The following is a 27,265-nucleotide window of genomic DNA, read 5'->3' as shown; positions in this document are numbered from 1 at the left end:
TTCCTGAAATGTAAATTGTTTTTAATATTTTTAAAAGCACACAGAGGTCCTGGTTTATAAAAAAATAAATATATAACATGACAAATTTATTCATGATCCTGGCACTCTTACGAGGTCAAACTCTTTAATGAATGTGTCAATGAAAACATAAGACATACATGATCTTTTATACATAAGAGATGGAAGCAAATTCCAGTTGTAAAAGCAAATTCCTTCAAGGCTCAGAAAGAACAAATATTAGTCTTCTGTTGCAGGAAGCATATCCAGAGCTGGGAAATGAGGAGGCAATGCCCAAGCCACAGGAGCCTTTGATCAGCCAGTCTACAATATAGGGAGCCAAGGCAGGAAGGCACAGTCCTTCAGCTCACAATGCCACCAAGGGTTCCAAACAAGAGAATGAATGGCTCAAAGGCTTATCAAAGATCCAAGGTGGGACTGTCTTGTCTTTACCCGTGGCTCTGACCCAAGTTTGAGAACAGGAGACTGAGAAGATATGCTCATTAAATACTGTCGCTGTAACACTGAATGGAAGTCTTGATTCTGTTGCAAGTGGTAAGCTGAGAGACCCAAGAATCTCACATCAGGCTTTACCAGAGCCCACGGTGGTGAGTGAGTAATGAAGCAGTCCTCTAGTAAGCAAGGAGAGAAAGACTTTCTCTGGCTGACATGCTCTTCAGAGTTAACTCTGGCTTAAAAAATACTTGACAACACTGCATAAATTGGGGTTTTAGAATTGAGGTTTTTTTACCCCTGTAACTCACAACACAAAAAATAAAAATCCAGTCTCGTTAGTAGATAGCTAAGTTTTGATTAAAACCTGAAATGTTTTTATGTAATCGCCAACAGGCTGGAATGTATCTGTACAGTTTAATCTGCTGTTGTTTCTTTGGCTATCTTCCCAATTAGATCTAAAAATGGTTCTGACACCCTGAATCTTGTTTTCCAAACCACTTTCTTCCTATAATTAGCTACAATCTTCCTAAAAATGAGGATGTACTTCTGAATAGAAAAGTCCTTCGGCTGAAATGGCATCTCCAAGGCCCACAGTTCGAATAGGGTCTTTACACACCAACACTGGTGTGAAATAAAAGGATATCCCCTCCCTGTGCCATTCTACTACTGGCTTGTTTGGGTTTAATGTAATTCTGGAGCCTGCCTCTGAATGGGAAGTCATGAACTCTTGGGGTGCCCTCAGAGACACTCGGCTGGTGTCTATGGTTTTGGTGGCACAGGCCTGTATCCCAGCCACACGAGCTCCTGCTGCCACGGCTGCAAGCTGGTTGGCCCAGTGTCCATCCACAGTTGCCAGGATGTGGTAGACCAGCGTATGGAAATGGATCCTGGTAAGGTCCGAGGCTCTGCTGTTAGTCCGCCCATGTTCTTTCAAGATCCAGAAGAGGATATCACTGACCATGCCCACATCAGGAACACCATTCCAGGAGGCGAGAGAAGCATGTGGTCCAGATGCTGACTGGCTGAGAAATAACAGCTCCTGTTCATTCAGCCCAAGAGAAGTCACTGCAGAAAAGACCTGCTAACAAAAACAATGACAGGTCTCTTTCTGGCGGGTATAACCGAGCTCCTGAATCTTAGGACGCAGCCAATGACTAAATGACAGGGAAGGCAGGCAGGCATCTTTCTTATCAGGCCTTCCTGTGACTGAACTCATCATTTCAACCATTTCATCTCTAACCACCTCCACCTTCAGGATCACTTGGGAAAAACTGCAAAGTTACCAAAATGCTGTTTCAAACCTAGTCTTTTATTATGTACCATTCAGAAAGGGTGGAGGTGAACCTATTTTGTATTTCCTTCCTTGGTGCCTAACTTTTGCCTGTGTACATGCAACAGCCACTCTTATCACTGCCAGGATATGGCTCTTGGCCAAGTCCTGAGTGTCAGCAGGCATTATGCCAGGAAAATGGAGAAGACCTGAACAATGTATAGTCAGGATCATAATGGCTCTGTGGACATAACACCAAGAAGCAAGAAAATTGTTTCACGTTAGAGCTAAACTACTTAAGCAGGTGAGAATTAGGAAAATAGTCTTCATTGAATAACAACATGTGGAAAGGGAAACAGGAGCCACTGAGCCCATTTTCTATCTTGTGGGGAACCACTATGTCTACCTCACTGTCTTCCTTAGCACTTCTTTTGTTAGAAACAGGTAAAGGTTTCTGCAGGAGACATGAGTCCTTGAGTATGTACATGTATGTGTGTGATGCCCATAAAATAATAATGGCCTATACCTTTGTTGTTGAAAGCCAATGGCTTTCATTTCCTGCATGTTCTGTGCTAAGAAGGATGAAAGCCAATGGCTTTTCATTTTCTGCATGTTTTGAGCTCTAAAGAGTTCTCTCTCTTCATCCAATTCTTACTGTAACCCTTGGATGGAAGAAGGCACTGCCTTCAATTTACAAACCAAGGCTAGGAAGGGTTAAGGAGACTTTCAGAGGGGGGACAAAAAAAAAAAAAAGCTTTTTTTAAAAGTGAAAAAATATTCCACCTCAAAAAGAAATACAAGTAAAAACTACTGAAAAACACCAAGAGTAAACTCAGTTGTAAATTATGGGCTCTGAGTGATGATAATGTATCATTGTAGGTTCACTGATTATAACAAATGTACCCTTTGGTGAGGGGTGCTGATTGTGGGGGATGCTGTGCCTGTAAGGGGCTCAAAGGGCATATGGGAGCCCTGTCAATTTTGTTGTGAACCTAAAAACAGTCCAGAAAAATAAAGACTGTTTTGCTGGGTATAGTGGGGCATGCCTATAATCCCAGCAACTCTAGAGGCTGAAGCAGGAGGATTGCAGGTTTGAGGCCAGCCTTGGCAATTTAGTAAGACCCTGACTCAGAAAATAATAAAATAAAAAGGACTGGGGGATGTAGCTCATGATGAAACACCTTTGGATTCAATCTCCAGTACCAAAAATAAGTAAAATTTTAAAAGTTTTTTTTTTTCTAAAAAAAGAAGTAATTTTTTAGAAAAGGGCTAGAAGTGTAGCTCAGTTCTGAGGCCAAGTTTGATCCCCAGCACTGCAAACAACAAAAACAAACCCTACACTGACACTATTTTTCAACTGCCAGACTGATACAAATGCTAATTTTTAATCCCATTCCAGTGGCAAGAATATAAGGAAAATATTCACACAGAATATTTGCTGTGTATGCAAAAGCTAAGTACCACAAAGGCACATATTCTAAACACTGCTAGTGGGACATAAAGTGTAATTCCCATGGAAGGCAATCTCAAACCTCTAAATGCTTTCTTAGGCTTCAATCCAGCAATTCCACTTCTGAGAATTTATCAAATGCATAAACTTGCTCACAGGCAAAATAAAACAATGTACAAGATTATTTACTGCAGCATCCTATGTAAAAGGGAAGGACAGTCACCAATCAGAATGTCCACAAAAAAGGTCAAACAAACTGAGAAGCACCCCACACTCACTTTCACCACATCATTGTGAAAAGACTGAGGTACTCTCTAAGTAACAATACAGTAAAGATCTCCAAGATTTTCCAGTGGGAAAAAAAGCAAAGGGTAGAGCAGTGTGTTCAGTATGTTGTGCTATTTTTTGAGTAAAATAGGACAAAAAAAAATTTATATTTTTATATAAAACATACAAATAATATATTCCTGTATCATACATTATAACTCAGGAGATACAGATAAAGCTAATAAGGAAATTACAAAGGGTAGACAGATGGAGGAAGGGGAGAACCAGAATGAGACTTCACTGTGTATCTTTTAATACTTTTCGGTTTTTGAACAACACATTACCAATTAACAGGTTAAATAACAATAAAACGAAGAGTTAAGTAATCTGAACTCACAGAGCTAGTGAATGGCAAAGCTTGCATTCTTATGCCTCGCTCACTCGGATTTATGCTAACCACTGCTGCTATCCAGAAGCAGGAGATAAATTCCTACATGTCTGGTGGTGAGGGGGTCAGGTTCACCAAAGTTTCCTTTTTTGGTGCTTCTTAAAAGTTTAAGTAAAATCAGCTGAGTTGGGCTTTCAGTTTTTCATGTTTTGAGTTCTACAAAAACCATTCACTTCCAGAGAAGCAATAGGACTCACAGGCCCTCAATTTACATTGCCATATCTCCCTCCCTCTTGACTGAACTTTATCACTGAGTTAGTCTTTTTTTTTTTTTTTTTTTAATATTGAGACAAGGTCTCACCAGGTTGGTGAGGCTAGCCTTGAACTTGCAATCCTCCTGCCTCGGCCTCAATTTGTTGGGATTACAGATATGCATCACCCCACCTGGCTCACACGGCCATATTTCTAACTTACTAGGAAATCTTGACCTAGGACAGTCCTGAATCCTTATTTGGGTCTTCTAGTTCTGAATGACACAACACCTACATCTCAGTGAGACAGTCCCTGAGCCCAAATACCTAGTCCCACTGGACAAAGGAGCTTCTCTGCAAGGCCCAATGAGGCCAGGGCTAAAGGAGGACACATGGGTTGCCCACAGGTGGTTGGTTACCTGATGCACAATGCTGTTCATGAGCTCCCTGTTGGTCATACTGGCCAGCTCTAGGTGAACTGGAACACCAGTCGGGATGTCAGAAATGGAAGTTACAACCTGGAAAGAAGAGAACAACACTGCCATTAGAAATAAAAGGAAGTCAGGCAAGAGGGAAGAAAAGATGAGGTCCTGAGCAGTCTGGATGCCCCCGGCACCTGCCTTCTTTGTATCCTCTGACAGCTACAAGCAACGTGGACAAAAGAGAACTGCATTCTGCAGAGAGCCATCAGGCTTACAGAATCAGAGGCCAAAGAACTGCCCCTTATTGTTCATGCTGCCAGCCTATTCCTAGGATCTAAACTAGGCGGTTGGCTTCAACTGCCATTCAGATCTACAGGAACTGCAGCACAGGTGATATGAAGTGAGATGGCACAGATAACATAAAGGACATAACTACAAACCCTGCAGCTTGTAGCCATGCTCAGTTTAGCACAGGATGCAGAGGCTCAGGCAAGAAAATTATCTGACCTGTCTGTCCTACTCTAGCTGCTTCTAAGGTATGTCCTTGGGAGAGCATGAGCCAAGGCAAGGCAGCACAAGTACAGAGGCAGAGAGAGAAAGGAACCTGGAAGGAAAAAAACAAAACAAAACAAAACAAAAAACCTAGCTGGGGTCTGTGAGATTCTGTAACAGTGCTGTTACCTCCAAGAGTCTCTTCCTCTGCAGCTCCTTGCTTTGTCCCTCCATCATGTGCAATCCAGAGAGGACCACCAGGTCAGGCTGGAACTCTTCCAGGCTAGACACAAACACCTCCAGCATATTCATGGCCCCGTTGGAGAGGTCGTGAGAGAAGATGAACCGGTTGGCATGGGGAGCTTTAAAATGGCCCCACTCCTCCCCTAGAAAAGCCCAGTCAATGGAAAGAAAAGGAAGAGGCTTTCAGTCTCCTAGCTGTGGAGGCACTTGCAGGTGTCTCCCTGGAGCCCTGGCTCTGAGCAGGCTAACTGATGGCTGAGTGGGTCCCAATAATAATGGTCGAAGGTCAGCTTGGTGGCCACATTCATGCTGGTAAATTGGTAGAGAAACAAACCAAAAACCTAAACCCAAATACAGCAAAAAAACAGAAACAGTGTCTCTTATGCCTTTTTCAAGAGGTTACCTTTCTCAAGGTCATTAGCTCCCCTGGAATTCCAGGAAAGCTCTGCTGTCTATTGAGCTCCCAAACACTGGACGCAGTTATACTGTGCATGACTTCCAAATGCCATCACACGAGGCATACTCCTGCAGATAGGACTGGTTGCCATTCCCAAAGTACATTCTACCTCACAGCAATGTTCTAGGACCTTCCACTTAGTTGGAATCTAAGAGCCAAGCTGACTGTACCTCCTACTCTCTGCTGCTCTCTTGTGGTTTCTGGGCACTTGATCCAAAGAGTGAGAATATCTGGCTGCTCCGCCACTTGGGCAGGAGTTGCTTTGGAGTAATGACTGCTCAAGGCTACATTCAAGTGCTACTTTCTCCCTAAATGTGAGTCAGGAAAGACTTGCCCCTACCTAAGCAGATTCAATAACCTCCTTACCAGAGGCAACACTATTGTATTATAGGACTCGGCACATGATTTTGAACTAATTGTTCAAGTGTCTATCTCCTAAGGTAAACTGTGAGCTGAGGGTAGGGCCTGTGTAGTCTTCTACCATCATATTCCTACTACCTCACATTGAACCTGGTTTGTAGCCATATGAATGAATTAGCAAAAAAATAAAAAATAAAAAATAAGTGAATTAAGAAAACAGATTGATGACCTAACGGACCACAGCAGCAAAAAATACAGGTATTAACTCCAAATCCAAGATTTCCCAAATTAACAAGACTCTGTACAATTACACTGATACTTTCCATACAACAAGACACTACCCTGCCCTTGAACAGTGACACTGCTGGGAACACAGCCTAACCTAGCCTAGGACAAAAGAGCCACACAGCATTCAAAAGAAACTGATTTCTTCAGGGAATGACAGAGGCAAAAATAAACAGGTATGGACAAAGAGAAATATGGAGAGCTGCTTATTGTTTCCATAGGACATAGGACTGATGAAGTAGCCCAAGAAGCAGATAGATTGGAACAGTCAGTAATAATACTCAGTGCCCTTCTTTTCTCACAGAGCTTTGTATTCATTTCTATAAGCAATCTCTTCTCTCAATTTACCATCCTGCCCTTTGACCACTCTGGCTCACCGGATTCCCAGCCCTGAAAATGAGCTGCTGTGGAGCTGTCTAATAGGACAGAAAAAGGAAAAAAAAAAAAAAAAAAGTTTGCAAATCCTCTCAGAATTTACCTGTCCAGGTTAGAGAGAAGCTGGGGATGGAGTTAAGAAAGCTGACCCAAGGGCTGCAACCACCAGATTATGTTCCCTCCTGGGGCCTATGAAAATGTAACTCAGCACAAAATTTCACAGAAGTGCACTACTTTGTACAAAGAAAAATAAGACATAGGAAGAAAAACTGAAATGTAAGGCTTACAAAACCCAAGAATAGAACCAATCTCGTTTTGAGACAAGCTATCTCCTTACCTCCACAAGAGGCAGAGCTATCAAACATAACAGCAAAGTCCAGTTTGAAAATCCTAGTCTCTCCATTATGTAGTCACCACATGAATCAATAGAAACCAGGAACTGCAAAGGTGCCTAGTTCATGCTGTGGGCACCAACAGAAATGGAAGAGAGACTAATCTGGACTGGTGGTGGTAGCACCTTCCAGTCCATAGTCATTGTCACTGAAGAGTGAAAAATGTCACTTTTGTTTGGGGGCGGGGGAAACCAGGAATTGAACTCAGGGGTACTTGGCCACTGAGCCACATCCCCAGTCCTATTTTGTATTTTATTTAGAGACAGGGTCTCAGTGAGTTGCTTAGCACCTCACTGTTGCTGAGGCTGGCTTTGAACTTGCAATCCTCCTGCCTCAGCCTCCTGAGTCACTGGGATTACAGGCGTGTGCCACTGCGCCTAGCAAAATTGTCACTCTTATTTGGGAAAACTAAAACGGAGAAAAACTCCTTGGGCATCATTAGGTATGAAGTACCTCCTGCAACATTCTGCCCTGATTTTTAGATCCTGCCCTTGCTAAATTTCAACTGATTCTAATAAGCACCCAAAAGGGAACCAGAAGCAAACAACAGTTCTTTTTCATACTTGGAGAAAGGTACAATTGTCAACAAGCACTATTTTTTTCCTATCTTACATTATAGATCATTACTCCAGTAGGTGAGGTTCTCTTAATTGTGTGATTTGGAAGCAGTTCACTGAAGAGTGTTAACTACTCCTCTAAGGAGCCAATTAGCTGTTTGCATATTTGAATCTTTAATGTGAATTAATAATGTGTTTATCAGAACTCGAGTAATTTCTGAGTACAGGAAAAGATACAGCAAAGAACACACAGACTCAAAATATGTCCAGGTATTTAAGGTTCTCGTAGAAAATTAATCTCTAGTCTTTATAACACAAAAAATCTACTTGTGGGGTGGATTTGGCTTTATAAACACTGAAATATCTTTTTTTAAAAAAATATTTATTTTTTAGTTGTAGTTGGACACAATACCTTTATTTATTTATTTTTATGTGGTGCTGAGGATGGAACCCAGGGCCTTGCACCTCCTAGGTGAGCGTTCTACTACTAAGCCACAATCCCAGTCCCCTGAAATATCTTATAATAAGAAATAATGTGAGGTTAAATACAAAACACTCCCACTCACCTCAGGGAAAAAATAAATTACTCCAAAGGAAGCTTGCCAGAGGCCTGGAACTAATCTAAGCAGCTTGGGTAAGTCAGGCCAGAAGGGTCCTGGGCAGGATTCAGCAGAGCTGAGGAAATATTACCTGCCCTTCTCTTTTCTTAGTAATAAAGGGAAGCTTCACAAATGTGTGTTTAACACATTTTCACTTTTACTCAAGATGCCTGCTTTCCTACAGCCTGATTTCCACTGGGTTCACACCAATTTGGTTTGTAGACTTGAGAATTTTTCTCTCAGTCTCTGAGATAACAAATGATAACAGCTCTGCAGATCAATGGACTTGAGAAACTTGGTATGGGGACACAAATAGGATCCTACTAATTTACAAAGATGAATTTCTGGCACAAAGCCAAGTCTGAAGATGCACAGCTTATTACCATTAATACCCTTCCCTTACCTGCTTGATACTCCAAAATGAGGTGGAATTCGTCTACTTCCTGCAATGACTCTGGTGGAACAAATACATTGTCATCAAGAAGTTCATGTAGCTTTGGACCAACTGGACCGCAAAGAAGAACCTGGAGATAAGCAATGTGAAGTCAGTCTACCAGATCTGTTTCTTTTCCAACAATCTGAACAATAACCACTAGGTACATTCAGGCCAATTCTATTCATTTCAACAAAATACTGAATCTAATTCAATTCCAAAAGTCCTTGGTTTAGAGGTTTGTAGCACAGGAGGCTCTTAACAGGGGATAAGCCTCTGGAAGTTAATGCCACAATGTACCCAGAAACAAGAAAATGACCAAAGACCAAAGTCATAGTTGTCAGGTGCCTATGCAACTACTACAGCCCAGATACCCTGTTATGAACTGAATGAGTGCTCCCTGAATTCAGATGTTGAAGCTGTAACCCTAATGGAATGGTACTTGGAGATAGAACTTTTAGGAGTTACTAAGATTAAATGAGATCATAAGAGTGAGGTCCTAATCAGATAGGACTGGTAACCTTATTAGAAAAGGAAGAGAGATCTGTGTGAACCAAGAAAAGGCCCTGTGAAAAACAAAACAAAACAAAAAACAGTGACAAGGCAGCCTCTGCAAGCCAGGAATCTTAGAGCCCTTACCAGAAACAAAACTTTGCTGCAACTTTGATCTTAGACTTTCCAGTATCCAGAACTGTTCAAAAATATTAAAAAAAAAAAAAAAAAAACCACCTAGTTTATGGTATTTTGTTATTATGACAGCCCAGGCAGACCAAGATACACCCTATTCCCCTACATTATCTTTTTAATTCACATTCATACCCTGTGTAGGCAAATAGACATGGGATATTGTTTGCTCAAATATGACAGATGCTGGGGATATAGCTGATTGGTAGAGTGCTTTAGCATGAATAATGTCCTGGGTTTAATTCCCAGCATCACAATTAAAAAAAAAAAAAAAAAAAAAAAAAGAGGAGAAGAAGAAGAAGAAGAAGAAGAAGAAGAAGAAGAAGAAAGGAAGGTAGGAAAAGATTGCTAGATGAAAACAATCATTTGAATTTTACACAGTACAGAAAAAGAACTTCTGAAACTGGGCACAGTGGTGCATGCCTGTAATCCCAGCTACTTGGGAGGCCGAGGCAGGGGGATCACAAGTTGGAGGTCAGCTTAGCAATTTAGTAAGACCCTGTCTAAAAATAAAAAAGGACTAGGCACGTAGCTCACTGTTAGAGTGCCCTAGGTTCAATCCTTAGTATCTCCCTCCCCCAAAAAAGCACTCTACCATACTTAACCTTTCAAATATGAGAATTAATGAGCAACTCAATTTAGAAAGTTTAGGGGGAGGTACTCTGCAACTTCTCAATACCTTTTTCTTCAACTCCAAGATGGGCCTCCCCCTGGCTATTCCTTCTAGAAACCACTTCACATCTGCTGCCACCTCTCAGTTCCAGTAAGTTGCTGTTTCTGCCATGCCCTCAAGGACAGGATAACAGACTCAAAACCATTGAATTCTGATGGTGGAGGGGGCAAATTAAGATCCCCAGGAACCATCTACATTGTTTCAAATTATGCCCCATCCAGAAATTTCAAAAGGCATTTCAACTTGCTAAGTAGCTGCCTGTTTGTATACTGCTTTGTGCAGAGGTACTTTCATGTATGTAATTAGAAATCCCAGCTTCTGGTGAAAATACACCTCCCTTGCCTTTCTGCCTTGACATGGGCACATTACATGCCAAATCTGACAATTCTTGCCTCTGCCACTATTTTCTTTCTGATTCTTGGCTAGATTTACCCCCCTACCTAGAACACTAAAAAAACAGACAAAACATAAGAAACAATGGTTTTCAAAATGCTTGGACATTAGGCAAAGCACAATGATCCCTAAGAAATGAAAAAGCCAAATAATCCAAGTAAACCCCTCTAATTCCTCAGTATGTAATCATGAAAGAGTTCCTGGATATACAAAAGCCGAAAGAATTCATTACTGGCAGACCTGCACCACAAGAAATGTTAAAGGAAGTTCTGCAAGCAGAACACAAATGATACCAGGTGGAAACGTGGATCTAACTAAAGGAATGAAGAGCACCAGAAATGCTAACTCTGGATAAGCACATAATATTATTTCCTTATTATTTTTTAAAAGATCTGTTTAAAGAATACTAATAATGTAGAGTGAAGTTTGTAACATATGTAGAAGTAAAATACACTGTGAGAATAGTACACAGACTGGAGTAGAGAAACGGAAGTATGATATTCTGAAGTTCTTATAGTGTAATGGAGCAGTAATATCACTTGAAAGAATACTGTGATAAGCTATAGATATACACCATAAACCCTAATGCAGCCACTAAAATAAGATGTACAGCTAATAAGTCAGAAGAGATAAAATTAAATATAGAAAATAATTCAAAAAGACTATGGAGAAAGAGGAAAGAGAGAAGATAAAAGAACGGAACAAACAGAAATAAATAATAATGTCACACTAAATGTAAATGGTCTAGGGCTGGGGATATAGGTCACTGGTGGAATGCTTGCCCAGCATGCATAAGGCCCTAGGTTCAATTCTCAACACCAAACAAAAATGTAAACAGTTTAAGCATCCCAATTAAATGGCACAGATTGCCAAAGTGGATTAAAAAGCAAGCCCTAACTATATGCTTACCAAAAGGAGTACACTTTAAAAACACAAATAGGTTAAAAGCCCATGGATGAAAAAGATATGCTAATATTAATCCAAAAAAAAAAGCTGTGATGGCTATTTTATCAAATAGAATTCAGAGCAAAGATTATGAAATCATTTTCTTTATCCCTGGCAAGGAAAAGGGATGAATTCATGAAAAGAATGTTAACAATCCTAAACATTTATGCACTGAATAAAAGAGCTATGAAATACACGAACAAAAAAATTATAAAACTTCCAATAGAAATACGTATCTGCTATTGTAGTTGGCTACGTCAATACCCCTCTCTGAATAACTGATAGATCAAATAGACAGAAAAATCAGTAATGATATACACAAGACACACAAGGCTTGAACATCACCAATAACCAACTTGACCTAGTTGTTACATTTACAGAACCCTCTACTCAACAATAGAAAGACCCCTACTTACTCTTGAAAAACTTTCAAATACACATATAATTTCACCAAGAGAGATCATATTCTGGGCCATTAAAAAGTTTCAATAAATTTAACAGGTCATGGAAAACATTTTCAGACTAGATCAGAATTAAAATTACACCGCTAGTCCAAGAATAGTACATCTTAAGAAATCAAAGGATTACTGAAAATATCTTGAAATGAAAACAAAAACAACATATAAAATCTGTGGGACACATTTAAAGCAGTACTAAAGAGGAAATTTATAGCACTAAATGGCCTGTATCAGAAAATAAGAAAGGTCTCAAGTCAATGACCTTAGCTTCTTACCTTAAGAAACTAGAAAAAGAAGCTAGTTAAACCCAAAGTAAACAAAACCCAATGAAACAGAATAGGATGCATAAAAATCCAAAAGTTCACTATTCATTGAAAAAGAATAAAAATCAATAAACTTCAAGCCAAATCACTTAGGAAAATATGAAGACATAAATGAACAATATTAGAAAGAGCATCATTATAGACTCTACAGAACTTCAAGGGATAAAGGAATATTATGATTAACTATGCCAATAAATTCAACAACACGGACAAAATGAATAATTCCTTGAAAGGCACAAACTACCAAAGGTTGCTCAAGAAACAGAAAATCTGAATTTCTCTATATCAAAGAAATCAGCTGGGCATGGTGGTGCAAGCCTGTAATCTCAGTGGCTCAGGAGGCTGAGGCAGGAGACTCACAAGTTCAAAGCCAGCCTCAGCAAAATTGAGGTGCTAAGCAACTCAGTGAGACTATCTCTAAATAAAATACAACATAGGGCTGGGGATGTGGCTCAGTGGTCGAGTGCCCCTGAGTTCAATCCCAGTAACCTGCCAAAAAACAAAACAAAACAAAGAAATTAGAGTTGTTATCAAAAGCCTTCCCACATTGAAGACTATAGGCCTAGAAAAACCTACAAACATTTAGAGAAGGCCTAATACCAATTCTATACAAACCTTTTTAAAAACTGAAGAGGAAGAAAATACTTGCCAACTCATTCTTTAAGCCTAATATTACCTCAACAGTAAAACCAGACAGACATAAGAAAAATACAGACAGCATCCCTCAAGAAAACAGATATGGGCTGGAGTTGTGGCTCAGTGGCAGAGTGCTTGCTTCACGCATGTGAGGCACTGGGTTTGATCCTCAGCACCACATAAAAATAAGTAAACAAATAAAGATATTGTGTCCATCAACAACTAAAAAATAAAAAAAAAACTGATGCAAAACGTTAAATAAAATTTTAGTAAATTGAATTCAACAAAACACAAAAAGGATAATTAATACATGAGAAATAAATAAGGTTTATCCCAGGGATGCCAGGTTGGTTTAACATTGGAAAACCAATGTGATTACCACATAGCAAACAACCAAAAACCAAAAATCATTTTACTACATGCTAAAGCAGCATTTGACAAAAATCCAACATCTACTCAGATCAAATCTGGAGCCATGCACATGCTAGACAAGTGCTCTACCACTGAGCTACAGCCCTAGCTCTCACAAATATATTTTTAAAGGCACTGCCTCACTCCTGCATCTGGCCATTCTTCTAAATTTGCCTTTACTATATTTGCCAGGGTCTATTTCTGAGATACACTATAGCATGGCTATTCAGAGTATGGACTCTGCAACTAGATTACTTGGGTTTGAATTCCCACTCTACCCATTACTAGGTACATGACCTTAAGCAGTTTTAATTTCTCAAGGCCATGCTTCATTTTCCCTCTCAAGTGGAATATAATAAATGGGCTTTCTTTATAGGGTATTGAGAGGATTAAATTAGTTCATATCTATGTACCTGGAATATACTGAGAATTTTATAAGCATTAGCTATTATCATCAGCATTGGAAAATACCTCTTAATCTCTGATGGTTCTCAGATGATCACCTGATCCATGCTGGGAAGCATTTCACCAAGTTAAACTGAATCTCTTTGAGAGAGCAGTGGTAATTATCTTTGAAGACTGTACTATTACCCTAATAGTAATTAGAGTGGTAATGTCATGCAGAATGTGGCATTTGAATCCTAACTAGCTGAATTTGGACACGTTACTTAGTCTCTCTGGACCTCCCTCTTATCTTTAAAATTATAACACTGTTGTGAGGACTGAGTAAGAGATCTTTTCTCGTACCAAGGCTAGACTTGTTTTTTTGGAATGCCTTCCACTAAGACCAGCCTCAGGTCCAACTTCTCCGGAGACCAAGAGCAAATAATGGTTTCAGAAGAGGTCAATACTGAAAGGTCAATCTTGTACTTGCCCATAACAGTCCAGTGTGTTAGTTTTCCAAAGGATAGAATTATTTCTCAGGACCAGGAAGGTGCCTTGTGGGGAACCATGAAAACTCCCAAGATTCTGATGAGAAGGGCCTGGGCTCGCTAAAGAGCTTATGACTGAACTTTTCTTTTTTTGTTAACAGATAATGTTTCCAAGAGTTTACCCTGGAATTTCTAATCATCTCTATTTAGAAGTTTATTACTATCATAAGGATAATGACTATAAAAATCTATATTTTCCACTGTAAAATTTCATAAGAACTTCAATCCTTTTTTTAAAATATATTTTTAGGGGCTGGGGATGTGGCTCAAGCCGTGGCGCGCTCGTCTGGCGTGCGTGCGGCCCGGGTTCGATCCTCAGCACCACATACCAACAGGGATGTTGTATCCGCCGAAAACTAAAAAATAAATATTTAAAAATTAAAAAAATATATATATATTTTTAGTTGTTGATGAACCTTTATTTATTTATATATGGTGCTGAGAATGGAACCCAGTGCCTCACACATTCTAGGCAAGCGCTCTACCACTGAGCCATAACCCTAGCCCAGAATTTTAATTCTTATTAAAATATAAATGTTAACACTTTAATATACTCTCTCAATCTAAAGTATATTTGTCTCCTGGTGTACAGTGTGGCTCTTTTCATAAGTGCTCAGTAAATGTCTGTTGCTAAATTTTGAGAAAGAAACAAACACACTGATTTTTTCCCTAACACTGCTGATTATCTAGCCATATTTAACTAACTTTCTCTCTGGCTTTTCATTTCATCCCTGATCCAAATTATATTTTTATGTTGGTTCCCCAAGTCCAGAGCACTGTTCATTGTTTCCTTCTCTGTCAGCAGCCACAATCACCCTGTACCTGTCCATTTATTTACTCTCTTCCTTGTTACCACTTATGGTCTAGCCATACCATGATTCCAGTGATAAATAAGTCTCTCCTCTTTTGGGTGCTCTAATCCAAACCTTATCATTTTGTAGTATGACAGCAACAATCTCCAAGTTGGCTTCCCCTCCTCAAAACTATTCCACTTATAGCACAGTAAACTTCTTACTCAGATGTTATTTTGAAATAGTAATCATTTTTAATTCTACTTATAGCAAATGGTTCAAAACTTGAAGACACTTTTCTATCTACCCTCATCTAGTAGCATGAATTTTCAACACTCTAGATTCAGGCTTATCAACATAGCCAAGTACATTCTCTCTCATAACTTCCATAATCCCCACATGCTCATAACCATTACTTGATGGCCTCTCAGGGTCAGAATGCCTTGGTTTGGATACTAGTTCCATTATTTACCCTCTGTGAATGTCTTTGTGCCTCAAGCTTCCTTATGTTGAAAGCAAGGATGACAGTACCAACTAGCTTTATAAGGGGTATTGCAAGGATTAGTCAAATCTATGTAAAACACTGAAGACAATGCCAGGCACATAGTAAACACTTAGAAAGTATTAGTTACTACTACACTCCTACTAATACTGTATGCATCCTAACAAGAGGTCCACAGTCTAGTGCAGAAGCAGGTAATCCTTAAATTGAATCAAGGAACAAATATCCATGCTTGCTCCTAAAATTACTGAAACAACAGAAGGGTACAAATTTTAATCTGGAAATCTGACCTACCTTTAAATCTGAATTGGCTGCAAATTTCTGTCCAATTAAAGCTGCATTTCCTCCTACATAGTGCTGAAAGATAATTCAAGGTGATTAGGCAGTATTTTAGCACAACTAGTTACCCAAGCTTAATAATTTTTAATGTTAATAATCATAGTACATTTTTCCCCAAATATTTTGAGGTGACTTTACAACAAATACACAAACAAGTTAATAAAACACAGAAATAGACAATGAGTAAAATGTGAAGAAAATAAATATGGTAACCTGAAAATTAAAGTGTGACTGCTGTAACTATAGATCAAATTTGACTGAACTTCTGGGCCATCAGAACAGATAAAGAAAAAACAGTGTGGCTAGGTCTTGTCAACCTTTAAAATGAGTATACATCACTTTCCTCCTGAATCATTCAACTTTTTTTTTTTTTTTTAATGGTGCTGGATATGGAAACTTGTGCTACCACTGAGCTACACCCCCACCTAAAATTTTTCTTTTTCTTTCTTAATCTCATGCCTGCCCCTTCCACAATCTGTTTGCAACTCTCCAAGTCAGCCTTCCTCTTGGCCTCTGGCCTTTAGCAGGTTCCTCCCCTTCTCAGCTCCCCTTCTCAGCTGCTGCCTCTTCTGTGATGCCTTTTCTGTACCCCTTCCTCAGTGACATCTCAGCTTCCATAACTATCTTCCCCAGACAAGATTACAGACCACTTCCTGCCCCTCTAATATGAACCCATATTACAGCCCTTGCCTACTTTAGTTATCATCATCTGGACACATGAAGAGCATCTTCAGGGCAGGGACCATCTTTTCATAAGTGCTCAGTAAATGTCTGTTGCTAAATTTTGAGAAAGAAACAAACACATCGATGTCTTGGGGAATATATGGCTCCCTGGGAGTAAATTCTAAAAGGCAATGGCTCTAACACAGGAAAATATTTTCCTCTAATACATCTTTCAGCTTGAGAGAGCAGATCCTTCAAGGCTGGTGTTCCACATTGCTAAGGATGGATCCATGTACCTTAGAAACCTGATGAATAGGCAATAAGGCTGTTGTTCAATTCTGAAGAAACCTAATCAGTAGTTCTGTCTGGGCTAACAACCTTTAGCCCATGCAGAGGCATAGACTAAATAACTCCAGCTGCTAGCTATCACTCTCATCCCACGCTTTGGGCTGACTGATCTCTGGATTTAAGTGGGATGTTAACCGTTCTTCATAGATTAATTTTGTGATATGCTCGCTTAAGTTTGACCTTTTAACAAATCTGATTTCATATTTTATTTAATAATGATGACTAGCAGAATTTACTAAAAGTTCTTGGGGGATGGGCTGAGGCTGTGGCTCAGTGGTAGAGCACTTGCCTTGCACGTGTGAGGCACGAGGTTTGATTCTCAACACCACATAAAAATAAACAAAGCTATTTAATTAAAAAAAAAAATCTTGAGGGAAATTATTAAGATATCTGCAAAATGGATACCAGATTTTTCTTTTTCTTTTTGGTACCAGGGATTGAATCCTAGGGTGCTTGACCACTAAGACACATCCCCAGCCCTTTTTTTATTTTAAGACAGGGCCTCACTAAATTGCTGAGGCTGTGATCTTCCTGCCTCAGCCTCCCAAGCTGCTGGAATTATAGGTGTGTATAACCATGCCCAACTCAGATTTTTCATATAATTGTCACTGTTGTTCATCAGGCAGCCTACCTTACAGTTTAAAGGATTTTCAAATGACACCAAATTGTTGTTAGAAGTAACACATTTTAGGTTTTAAAATGTTAAGAAATAATAGACCACCAAAAACGTAAGATATGAGTTTCTGTAGATTTTTTTTTTTTGTTATGAAACAAATGGTAGGGTCAAAGCAGAAGTGGTTTAAATACCATGATCACAGAGGTTTCTGAGCAGTATACTTATCAGATTGGAACTATCAAGATTCTCTAAAAGACCAGACACTACTAAACTAAGCTGTCAAAATGACCATAGAAATTTTAACAACTTGCTGTTTCCTTTAGAAACTCAACTGGCTAACACCCCTGACAATTTTTAATGTTCAAATAGGCAGCTTCAAAGGACAAAATCTTTAAAATCTCAAGTCATCAGTGATCCCAAAGGTTTGCCTGTGAAAGGTACCAATTAAAAACAGCATTAAGAGCTTCCCTGGCTAGAATTCAGGCCTGGTCTGGGATGCCCAGTTGAAGTAAGGTCTCAGATGAGGAGAATTAGCTGGGGTGGAAAATGTTCAAACAACCAGAATTCAGCCTCAAGAGGCATGAGGACACAGCAGCAGGCACACTGGGTGAGATGGAAAGAGCCACACTTGGGTCTCCAGGCCCAGTACTCTTACTCTATGTGATCCTCACCCCCACCCCAGCCTGGACCATTAAGACTCCAGGGCTTTATGATCACCAGGTGAGCTTGAAGACCACTGAAGTTCCATCCATCTGACTTGTTCCAACCCAAAGACTACTGGTTCTCAAACGAGGTCACCAGACCAATAGCATCAACCAGGAAACTTGCTGGAAAGGTAAATTCTTCATTCCCATACCATATCTACTCAATCAGAACTCTGGGAGTAGGCTAGGAATCTGTTTCAATAGCTCCTCCAAGTGATTCTGATGCACACTCAAATTTGAAAGCCAACACTCTAGACCAGTGGTTTTCAATCAGGGATCATTTTGCTTCACTCCCCTTCCTGAGTATCTAACCAAGGAAATACATGTTTTTTAGCCCTGGGGAAAAGAGCTGGAAAGGATGCTAAACATTCCACTACTGTCACAGGACAGTCTTCCCCACAAAATAGTATCCATGTTCTATTGATAAACTCCTTTTTGGGACGGGGTTGTGGCTTAGTGGCATAGCATGCATGAGGCCCTGGGTTTGATCCCCAGCAACACACACACACATAGAAACCCCACTGCATGAGCAGAACAAAGGTATGGCCCCATCTCTCCTTTTCCCAGTTAAAAGCTAGTCTACTTTTCTATGGGTTTGGCCTTGTTCTCCTGCTTAGGACTCAGACACATTAAGATTACTACAAGTTATCAAAAATAAGCATTACAACTAAAACAAATTAATAGACAATGTTTCCTCCTTTTAAACATAGATAACATGAAAAAGGCAACTTTATGATGAACAAGAACCAAAATTATAGTAAACATGCATCACTAATGTTGGCTGAATTAAACTGACTAGAAACAGAATTAATAATAAAACATGAGATACAGTTTTACAAAAAGGGAAAACACTGCAGAATTGGATTTCCAATGGTCACTGTCATGAGGCAAACTGGAGGAAAAGTTGCCATATTAAAAAGGCTTCTTTTTGGGGCTGGGGATGTGGCTCAAGCGGTAGTGCGCTCGCCTGGCATGCATGCAGCGCTGGGTTCAACCCTCAGCACCACATACAAATAAAGATGTTGTGTCCGCCGAAAACTAAAAAATAAATATTAAAAAATTCTCTCTCTCTCCTTCCCTCCCTCTCTCCCCCCCCCCTCAAAAAAAAAAAAAAAAAGGCTTCTTTTCCCACCCTTAATTTACTCTTGGTGAACTAACAGACCTGGGCTCCTGGGAACTCTGATGCTATTTGGGCAACATCATGAAAGGTTTCCTTGTCACTGAAGAAGCGCTCAGCAGCAGCTCCCTTCCCCATGAAGTGGACGAAGGCTTCTTCCAGATCATTCCTTGAATGCAGAACTGCATGATCTCTCCCATTCCCAGGACTCAGGCCAAGTGCCTGCAAGAGCTTCACGCCTGAGAGCACGACATCGACACATGCATTGACTCTGAAAGAAGGAGGAGAGACATGTGAAAAGAAGCAGCCATAGCACAGGAAAAGCACCTTGGCTTTTAGCTGCAGAGAAAGGTTTCAGAGAACTGTATTCAAACAGGGAACAGCTGAAGTGGATCTGCTACCTTAACTGGAAAGCAAACAACATGTGGCAGAAGGAAAATTACTTTATCTGGATATATGTAATGGGATAAGATCAGAACCTTTTTTGAAAGTTTGGCAAAAATTTATACTAGTTAAAAAAGTGAGAAAACAGTGCTTAGCATTTCAGAACAAAGCTATCATGACAATAAAAATGTAGCATTTCTAAGGAAATACTAGCAGAGCCAAACAGGATTCACAGTGTCTTGGGCAAGTCACTTTAATTTCTGTGAGTCTTAGTTTTCTCATCTGAAAAAAATGGCAATGATATGAATAGTTAACTCAGAGAGCTACTGTGAAGATTAAATAACCAATGTTTAGGAACATTGCTTGGTGCAAAGTAAGCAAAATATATTTTGGTCAAAAGCTAAATACCAGTCAGGTATGGTGGCACACACCTATAATCAATCCCAGCAGCTTGGGAGGCTGAGACAGGAGGATTTCGAGTTCAAAGCCAGCCTCAGCAATGGTGAGGCTCTGAGCAATTCAGTGATACCCTGTCTCTAAATAAAATACAAAATAGGACTGAGGATGGGGCTCAGTGGTTGCGTGCCCCTGGGTTCAATCCCTGGTACAAAAAAAAAAAAAAATTCTAAGTTCCAGACAACTTCCCTCCAGACAGATTCAATACCTAAATGCCCAAATGGTCCCAGCTGAAAGCCTGCATTTGAAGAGCTGAGTGGGGCTTTAAAAAGATGCACACTTGTGGCCTTGTAACAACTAATCACTTGACAGGTGTTTACAAGACTTACCCATGAATCTTTTTTTGTGTGTGTGTGGTACTAGTTATTGAATCCAGGGGCAATCCACCACTGAGCTATATCCCCAGCCCTTTTTATTTTGAGACAGGGTCTTATTAAGTTGCTCATGCTGCCCTTGAACTTAGGATCCTCCTGCCTCAGCTTCTGAAGTAACTGGGATTATAAACGTGCACCACTAAGCCCAGCCTATCCATGAACTTTAAAGGACTGGCAAGAAACTTGTGCATCATCTGGTAGGTTGTATGGAAATTATAAAATACTAAGGTTGTCTGACATGGCGTCTTTTATGTGTGCATGAAAAAATCCTGGCTTACATATTTTCAGTGTTTCTTTGCTAAAGGTCATTCCTCTTTTAAAGAGAAAGGCTAAATAACTAAGGTGTCTAGATGAGGTCTTCCAGGCCCCCAACTGTCACTTCCATTTACGGCTATTCTTCCTTCTGCCTATTGGGAATGTCCCTTTTGCTACTGTGGTTGGTGGCCACAAGCAGCTCCTAGACTCTAAGAGCAAGCTCATAGCAGACCAAGATACCTCCTAGTGATAAGGGTGGCTGATATTCAGTTAATGCTGAGCAGCTTTGAAACCTAAAGTTCAACTCATTCATGAAGAAGGCCCAAAGAACTGGATTTTTAGCATGGAACACATAGCTATGTTCTCTTCTAATCCACTTCAAAAATCTCTCAGTCTGTAAACTAGCACACCAAATCATTAATGGTAGCAAACTGAAATTGGGCAATTACCATAAAGGAGAATAATTTTACTTTTAATTAGATAACATTTCTCATTTTTACAACTATGTATTACTTTTGTAAGTTTTATTTTATTTTTTTTAAATATTTATTTATTTTTTTAGTTTTCAGTGGACACAACATCTTTGTTTGTATGTGGTGCTGAGGATCGAACCCGGGCCGCACGCATGCCAGGTGAGCGTGCTACCGCTTGAGCCACATCCCCAGCCCAAACTTTTGTAAGTTTTAGATCAATGTAACTTTAAAAGGCTTGTATGTGGGCTAGATATTATTTATATCACTTTTGAAGATTTACAAGGGCAGGAAGAGAGACATTCCTCCTCCTGACACAAAATGACTTAAATCCTCATCTTAAGGGTCCTTTTAGTAATTCTTTATCTATGGATCCATGTTTTGAAAAGATTTTTGCCCATCAAATAGCATTTAAATACTCAAATTTTCTTTTAAAAATCAAAAATATAGATGACTTAACTGGAAGAGTATAATAATGGGTTACTGTGCCTTTCAGTGCATAAAACACACGGACAAGCAGCAGGTGCTTAAGGATGTTTTAATACACGTCTTTCATAGCCTATGAAATAAACCAAACACACCCTGCAAACTGGTCTCATTCCCATCCCACAAAGGGTGCCCTTTACTTCCACTAAATGAACATTAGATGTTTAAAAGTGAGCCTATGAATAGGACTGCAGGTATCTCTTGGCTCTCCAACTTCAGTACAGTCCTGAGCTTCAGAAAGTGTTTGGATAGCCAGGGATACTAGTTCCACCAAACTGGCCTATCTTAAAAAAAGAAAGTATCCAAAAGGATTTAGGTCCTGAATCTGAACAGCAGAAGTTCAAAAACAAGGAAGTTTTACATTTAGAAATATAAGTACTTCAAAAACTATAAACATATCACCTTCTTATCTAGTTCCACTGAGATCTTAAACACAGTTTGATAAGCATGCTGGGCAAGTGCCTTACCACTGAGCTATGTCCTCAGCCCCAGAATTTGATTTTTTAGAGATAAGAGTGGAGAAAGTCAAGTTTACAAAAGTAATGCAAAATGAAAGGAAAAGTTCAGTGCATTTTGCAAAACAAGACAAACCAACAAAACTGATTTTGAGTTACAAAAAAATATATAACTACTGAGGAGCATTTTTTATCCCCTACTTATAATCATCATTTGATAACTTTTATAAAAAGCTTGTATTAATTTTTTAAAAATTACGAAATATCTCCTTTGGGCCAGATACCAAACTAAGTATTTTTTACATATGCTTGTTATATAATACTTTGACCAGAGCAAGGATCTTCCTCTGCACTTCCTCAACAGCATCCCCAATGTAAACAAATCTCCTAAGTTGCTTTATTATCAAGGGGGAAATAGAGGGATAGGAGCTAACCAGAACCAGAAAACAAAGCAATGCTCATTTGACCCGAAGGCAGAATTTCACACTTAAGAAATGTATAAAAAAAGATTATAGTGTGGTTTTGGAGAAAACAGATGAAATAACTGGAAAAAAACAAACAAGGCAAAGATGCCAAATGCTGAAACAAGAGGCTGCAGGACCAGGCAGGGCACACTGGAAGCCTTGGCTTCCAGGCGACTAGTACAGACTTTTGGCTGGCAAGGTGAGGGGGACACAGTTCTTCCTCTGAGGCTATGAATTCCTCAAAGAATGATGTTTCCTGTCACCTCCATCCTGTTTCATCCTCTGTAAAATGTTTTCTAAGGCTCCTTCTAGTTTTAACATGTGTCTCAGATATTATAAGAATTATAATACCTATAAGATACAGAACTGTAGAGAAATCACAAAGGTCTGGGCAATTGTGCCTAGGCTGAATTCTGGATGGCACATCTGCAAAGAGAAAGGAGCCAATCTTTATGAAGTACCAAGGGCTAGACAGGCATTTTTAGATAGAATATACCCACTTGCAATGTTCTGTGAGACAGGTGGCCATTACTGCTTTCAGCTAAGAAAAGTGAGATTGGAGTTAACCAACATTCCAAAGGCTACAAACTAAACAAGCCTAAACTCAAACCCAGATTTATCTGATACTGAAATCCGTGTAGGGAGCATATGCAAGCAGTTTTAGATGAAAGGATTAACCTTGTGTTCGGACACAATAAGAATGTGATCTAGCTAGAATGGAGAATTCATATCAGGGAGAAGAGCAAGACAGATCAGGGCAAGGACAGTTATAGGGGAATCAATGTTAGGATGAGGGCTTTATCTTTTACCCAAAGTTCAATAGGTACCAGGGTCCAATTTGGAAGCACGGGAAGACTCACAAAGATGTGATAGCCTTCAACCCAAGAGCTAATATCCTAAAATCTGCAACCCTGGTCCTTCATGCATTCTTAAATTCCAGCCTTTCATTTTTACCAGCTGATGGAGCAGCTTCCTTTGAAATCCCACAAGGTGCATTTCCCTTCCTCTGAAATTCAGCTTAACTTCCTCCACAAATCACCTTTTTCCTAAATCTCTTAATATGACAACAATGTGGCATGACTATGAAACCTGAAATGGGCTTAAATTGCACCTTCTGCACTTGATAGCTGTGGGGTCTTGGGTAATCAATGAGTCCGAGCCTATTTACTCATCTGTATGAATAGATGACAATACTGGTATCTGCCCACCTCATAAGATTCTTATGAGAGACCCAAAACTAAAAACCTGTCTTTTGGGGCTGCTTTTCTTTACTCTAAAACATCCAGCCTGTTATGCACATCTTTCTCAAATCTTACCTTTCTTTATCACCATTCCTAAACAATGATCAGACTCTTTTCTCCTCTCACGTAAACCCTACAATGTCTTCTTAACCAGGGTCTCCATTCATCCATTCTTAGGGCTATCACACTAAATTGTTTTGAGTATGTGCATGAGAGAGAGAGAGAGAGACCACGAATAGGTGTGTATTCTCCCAAGAAGTCGAATATACCCAAAATGAGATTGTGGTTCAAGTATTGTATATACTCCCACCCACCCCTCCCATATCCCCTCTTTAGGCTAAAAATCTCTTTGGGTAACCAGAAATGTTCCTAATGGACTTGTTACTCATAAAAATAATGTGAAGCAGGCTGGGCATGGTGGTACATGCCTATAATCCCAGACCTTGGGAAGCTGAGACAGGATTGCAAATTCAAAGCCAGCCTAGCAACAGCAAGGCACTAAGCAAATCAGTGAGATCCTGTCTCTAACTAAAATACAAAAAAGGGCTGGGGATGTGGCTTAGTGGCCAAGTGCCCCTGGGTTCAATCTCTGATACCAAAACAAACCAACAAAACCCCCCAAAACATGAACGGCTGCTCAAAATCCACCTTTCACATTCCCATCCATTATTTTCAATAAATAAGTAGTGTCATTTACCTGTTTATAAATCTTTATGGCCTCCTTACCACGTACCCTCACATTAAAGGCATGTTGGAATTTGGTCCAACCTTTCCTTCTTAGCATCTTATTTATTTACCAAAAGATTCTTGCCAAATTGCTTTCTCACATTTGGTTCTCTTTCCTAGGTGGACTTGTTCCCCCACCTTTGCTTATTTATTTTAAAAGTCTCATTTCTTTTCTAGGCTGTTACACAAGTCACTGTAGTAGAATATATTTCTCATAATGGTCCCAACAAGATGTCCCAACCCACATGTTCGTTTTAAAATGTGACATTGATATTCCTCCCATTAAGGTATGATTTAGGTGACACCCCTCCCTTAAAACCAGGTGGAACCATAACTCTGGTAAAAACTGACCCTACAGACTTTGAAGGTTAAATCATAAGATACTTTAAGGATTCTGCCTAGTCCTCCCAACACATTCCATCTCCTAATCCAGTCTTCCTGCTGTGAGAAACTAAACAGCTAGGGAAAAGCCACATGTAGGCGATAAAACCCCCCTGGAAGTTTCAGCCATGATCAATCTTTATGATGAACCCAGTTCCAGCTACCATCCAACTATAACTGCCTAAGACCCCAAGCAAGAACTGACCAGTAGAGCCCCACCAAATCTCAGATAATAAAAGATCATAAAATGGTTGTTGTTTAAGCTATTTAAGTTCTGGGGTGACTTATCATACAGCAATAGTAAATGTAAGATCATCCTAGAGCTTTTTCTGACACTCTATCCTAGGAAGAATTAGTAATCCTTCTTTGGGACAATAGGTCTACCTTATTTTGTTTTTATTTATTTTTTCCTGGCAGTGCTGGGGATAGATCCCAGCAAAGTAGGCAAGGTCTACCACTAAACCATACCCCCAGCACACACTTTGTTCTTACCACTTGAATTCAACAAAGCACTTTTCACAATTGTTATGGACAATGGTATCCTCTACCCCATCACAAATTTATAAGTTGAAGCCCTAACCAGTATGACTGTATTTGGACACAGGGCCTTCAAAGAAGTAATTAAGGTTAAATGAAGTCACACAGGAGAGTCCTAATCCAATAAGACCGATGTCCACATAAAAGAAAGAGTACCAGCAGTGCAGACACAGAGGAAAGGCCATGCATGTGAAGACTCAGGGAGAAGCTAGCCAACTGCAAACTGCAAAGAAAAGGCTTGCCCCAAACCAACCACACCGGCACCTTTTAGACTATAAGGCTCCACAGCTTCAAGAAAATGAATTTCTGCTGCTTAAGCCATCCAGCCTGTGGTATTTTGTCCTAGCAGCCCAAGCAGATCAATACAATGATGAACGTATCAGTTTTCAACAAATGAGGAAGGGACCTTGTTATACTCATATCCTCAGAACCCAGCAGACTTGAAATCGTTGATAAGTATCTGTTGACAGAACACGCATGAAGGGAGGTCAGTTAAGAGGCTGATACTTGTGGATGAAAAGAGCCTGAACTCATAAGAGGTAAAAGGAAACACATCTTAAGAACCAGTAAATGTGCTGATATGAAAAAATACAAGTTAACAATTGAGTACTTTCAAAAGCTGACACCACTCTACATAAGCTACATAAATTATTTCATTTTCAGGATAACTTTGCTCTACCTTACTCCTTCTGGCCCCAGCACTCACATAAACTAGTAGGGTACTTGACAGAAGACCTGCTTTTGTATGGTATCTTTGAGTTGATGGCAAAAGTGGCACTGAGACAGGGACTAAAGTTAGCATAAGGGAAATAATTATATTCCTGAAAGGAGTACAAAAAAGGAGGCGTTGTGATTTGGGAGAACCTTAAATATGCAATGTCACTGAAGTCTGGGGAAGAAGAGTTTCTAGAAGGGCGTGTTAAACGAGTGGAAGGCTGCAGCAAGCTGACGATATAGACTAAAAGAAGTTGAATTTGAAAATCGGGAATCTCAGTGAAGTGGTGGTCTCCAAACTGGATAGCGTTAATTAACAGAAAACAGGGCAAAAGAAAGTGAATAAAGGCAGAGAACATTCTTCTTTCGAAGCAAGAGGAAGAATGCCGTCAAAACTGGTAAGACATTTTTGGCTGCCAAAGAACAGTCGCCCATAAAGCAAGGGAGCTGGAAGTTGGAACGATGAATGAACACCTGAACATGAAGGTGACAAGCTGAGTGAGATGTGCAAAAAGGCTATTAGGGTTGGTCCTACCCGGACAAAAGAAGGGCTCTGGGGCCAGCAGAGTGAAAACCAGTCTGAATCCCTGCAGCGGTGACGAAATTGGCTAGACCCAGACATCCAACACCTTTTGCCAAGAGGGCAACGCGGACACCGGCGCCTCCTGGGGACCTCTGAAAACCCGTTTCCACGCGGGCTTTATCTTACAGCTCGGTAGCCTCCCGACCTCCAAAGTGAACCTCAGAGGACTGAGCGCCCGCACTTCCTAGAGAGGCCCAGAGACCCAGGCCCTGCGGGCACTCACCCTACAGCCACGCGGCGCCAGCGCCGGGCTGGCTGCACGATGAGAGCGTCCCAGGCGGCCGCCAACCGGCCCTCGGGGGAAAGAGATCCCGGGGGCAAGGGCGAGGGCCCCAGCCGCAACGAGCTCCAGAGCGAGCGCAACGCCGAGCCGGGCAGCTCCGGCTCCAGCAGAAAGACGCAGCCCACGGCCAGCGCCAGGAAGCCCGCACACGCAGAGCCCCGCCACAGAGCCATGGGGACCCTGGCGCTGCAGCAGTAGCGGTAGGCTCAGTTCCTGGCCCGCGCCTC

General features: G+C 40.3%; 1 protein-coding gene across 2 annotated transcripts; it reads right to left on the bottom strand.

Annotated features, from left to right (window-relative positions):
• Adpgk (ADP dependent glucokinase) lies at positions 1-27,265 on the bottom strand. Of its 2 annotated transcripts, none has more exons than XM_046428076.2 (7): positions 26,979-27,265; positions 19,275-19,500; positions 15,737-15,799; positions 8,665-8,785; positions 5,183-5,379; positions 4,499-4,597; positions 1-1,534 (listed from the first exon to the last, which is right to left on the bottom strand). In XM_046428076.2, the coding sequence occupies exons 1-7, from the start codon at positions 27,209-27,211 to the stop codon at positions 980-982; spliced, it is 1,494 nt and encodes a 497-aa protein (XP_046284032.1). In that variant the 5' UTR covers positions 27,212-27,265; the 3' UTR covers positions 1-979. The 2 variants fall into 2 exon arrangements, with proteins under 2 accessions (XP_046284032.1, XP_046284033.1); XM_046428077.2 differs by having other exon boundaries at positions 1-1,531.

This window comes from Marmota monax, unplaced genomic scaffold (assembly GCF_021218885.2).
Source record: "Marmota monax isolate L192 unplaced genomic scaffold, Marmota_monax_Labrador192_F-V1.1 WCK01_AAM20220418_F8-fsc00111, whole genome shotgun sequence".
Classification (NCBI taxonomy): Eukaryota; Metazoa; Chordata; class Mammalia; order Rodentia; family Sciuridae; genus Marmota; species Marmota monax.
This window is presented reverse-complemented; position numbering and strand designations above follow the sequence as displayed.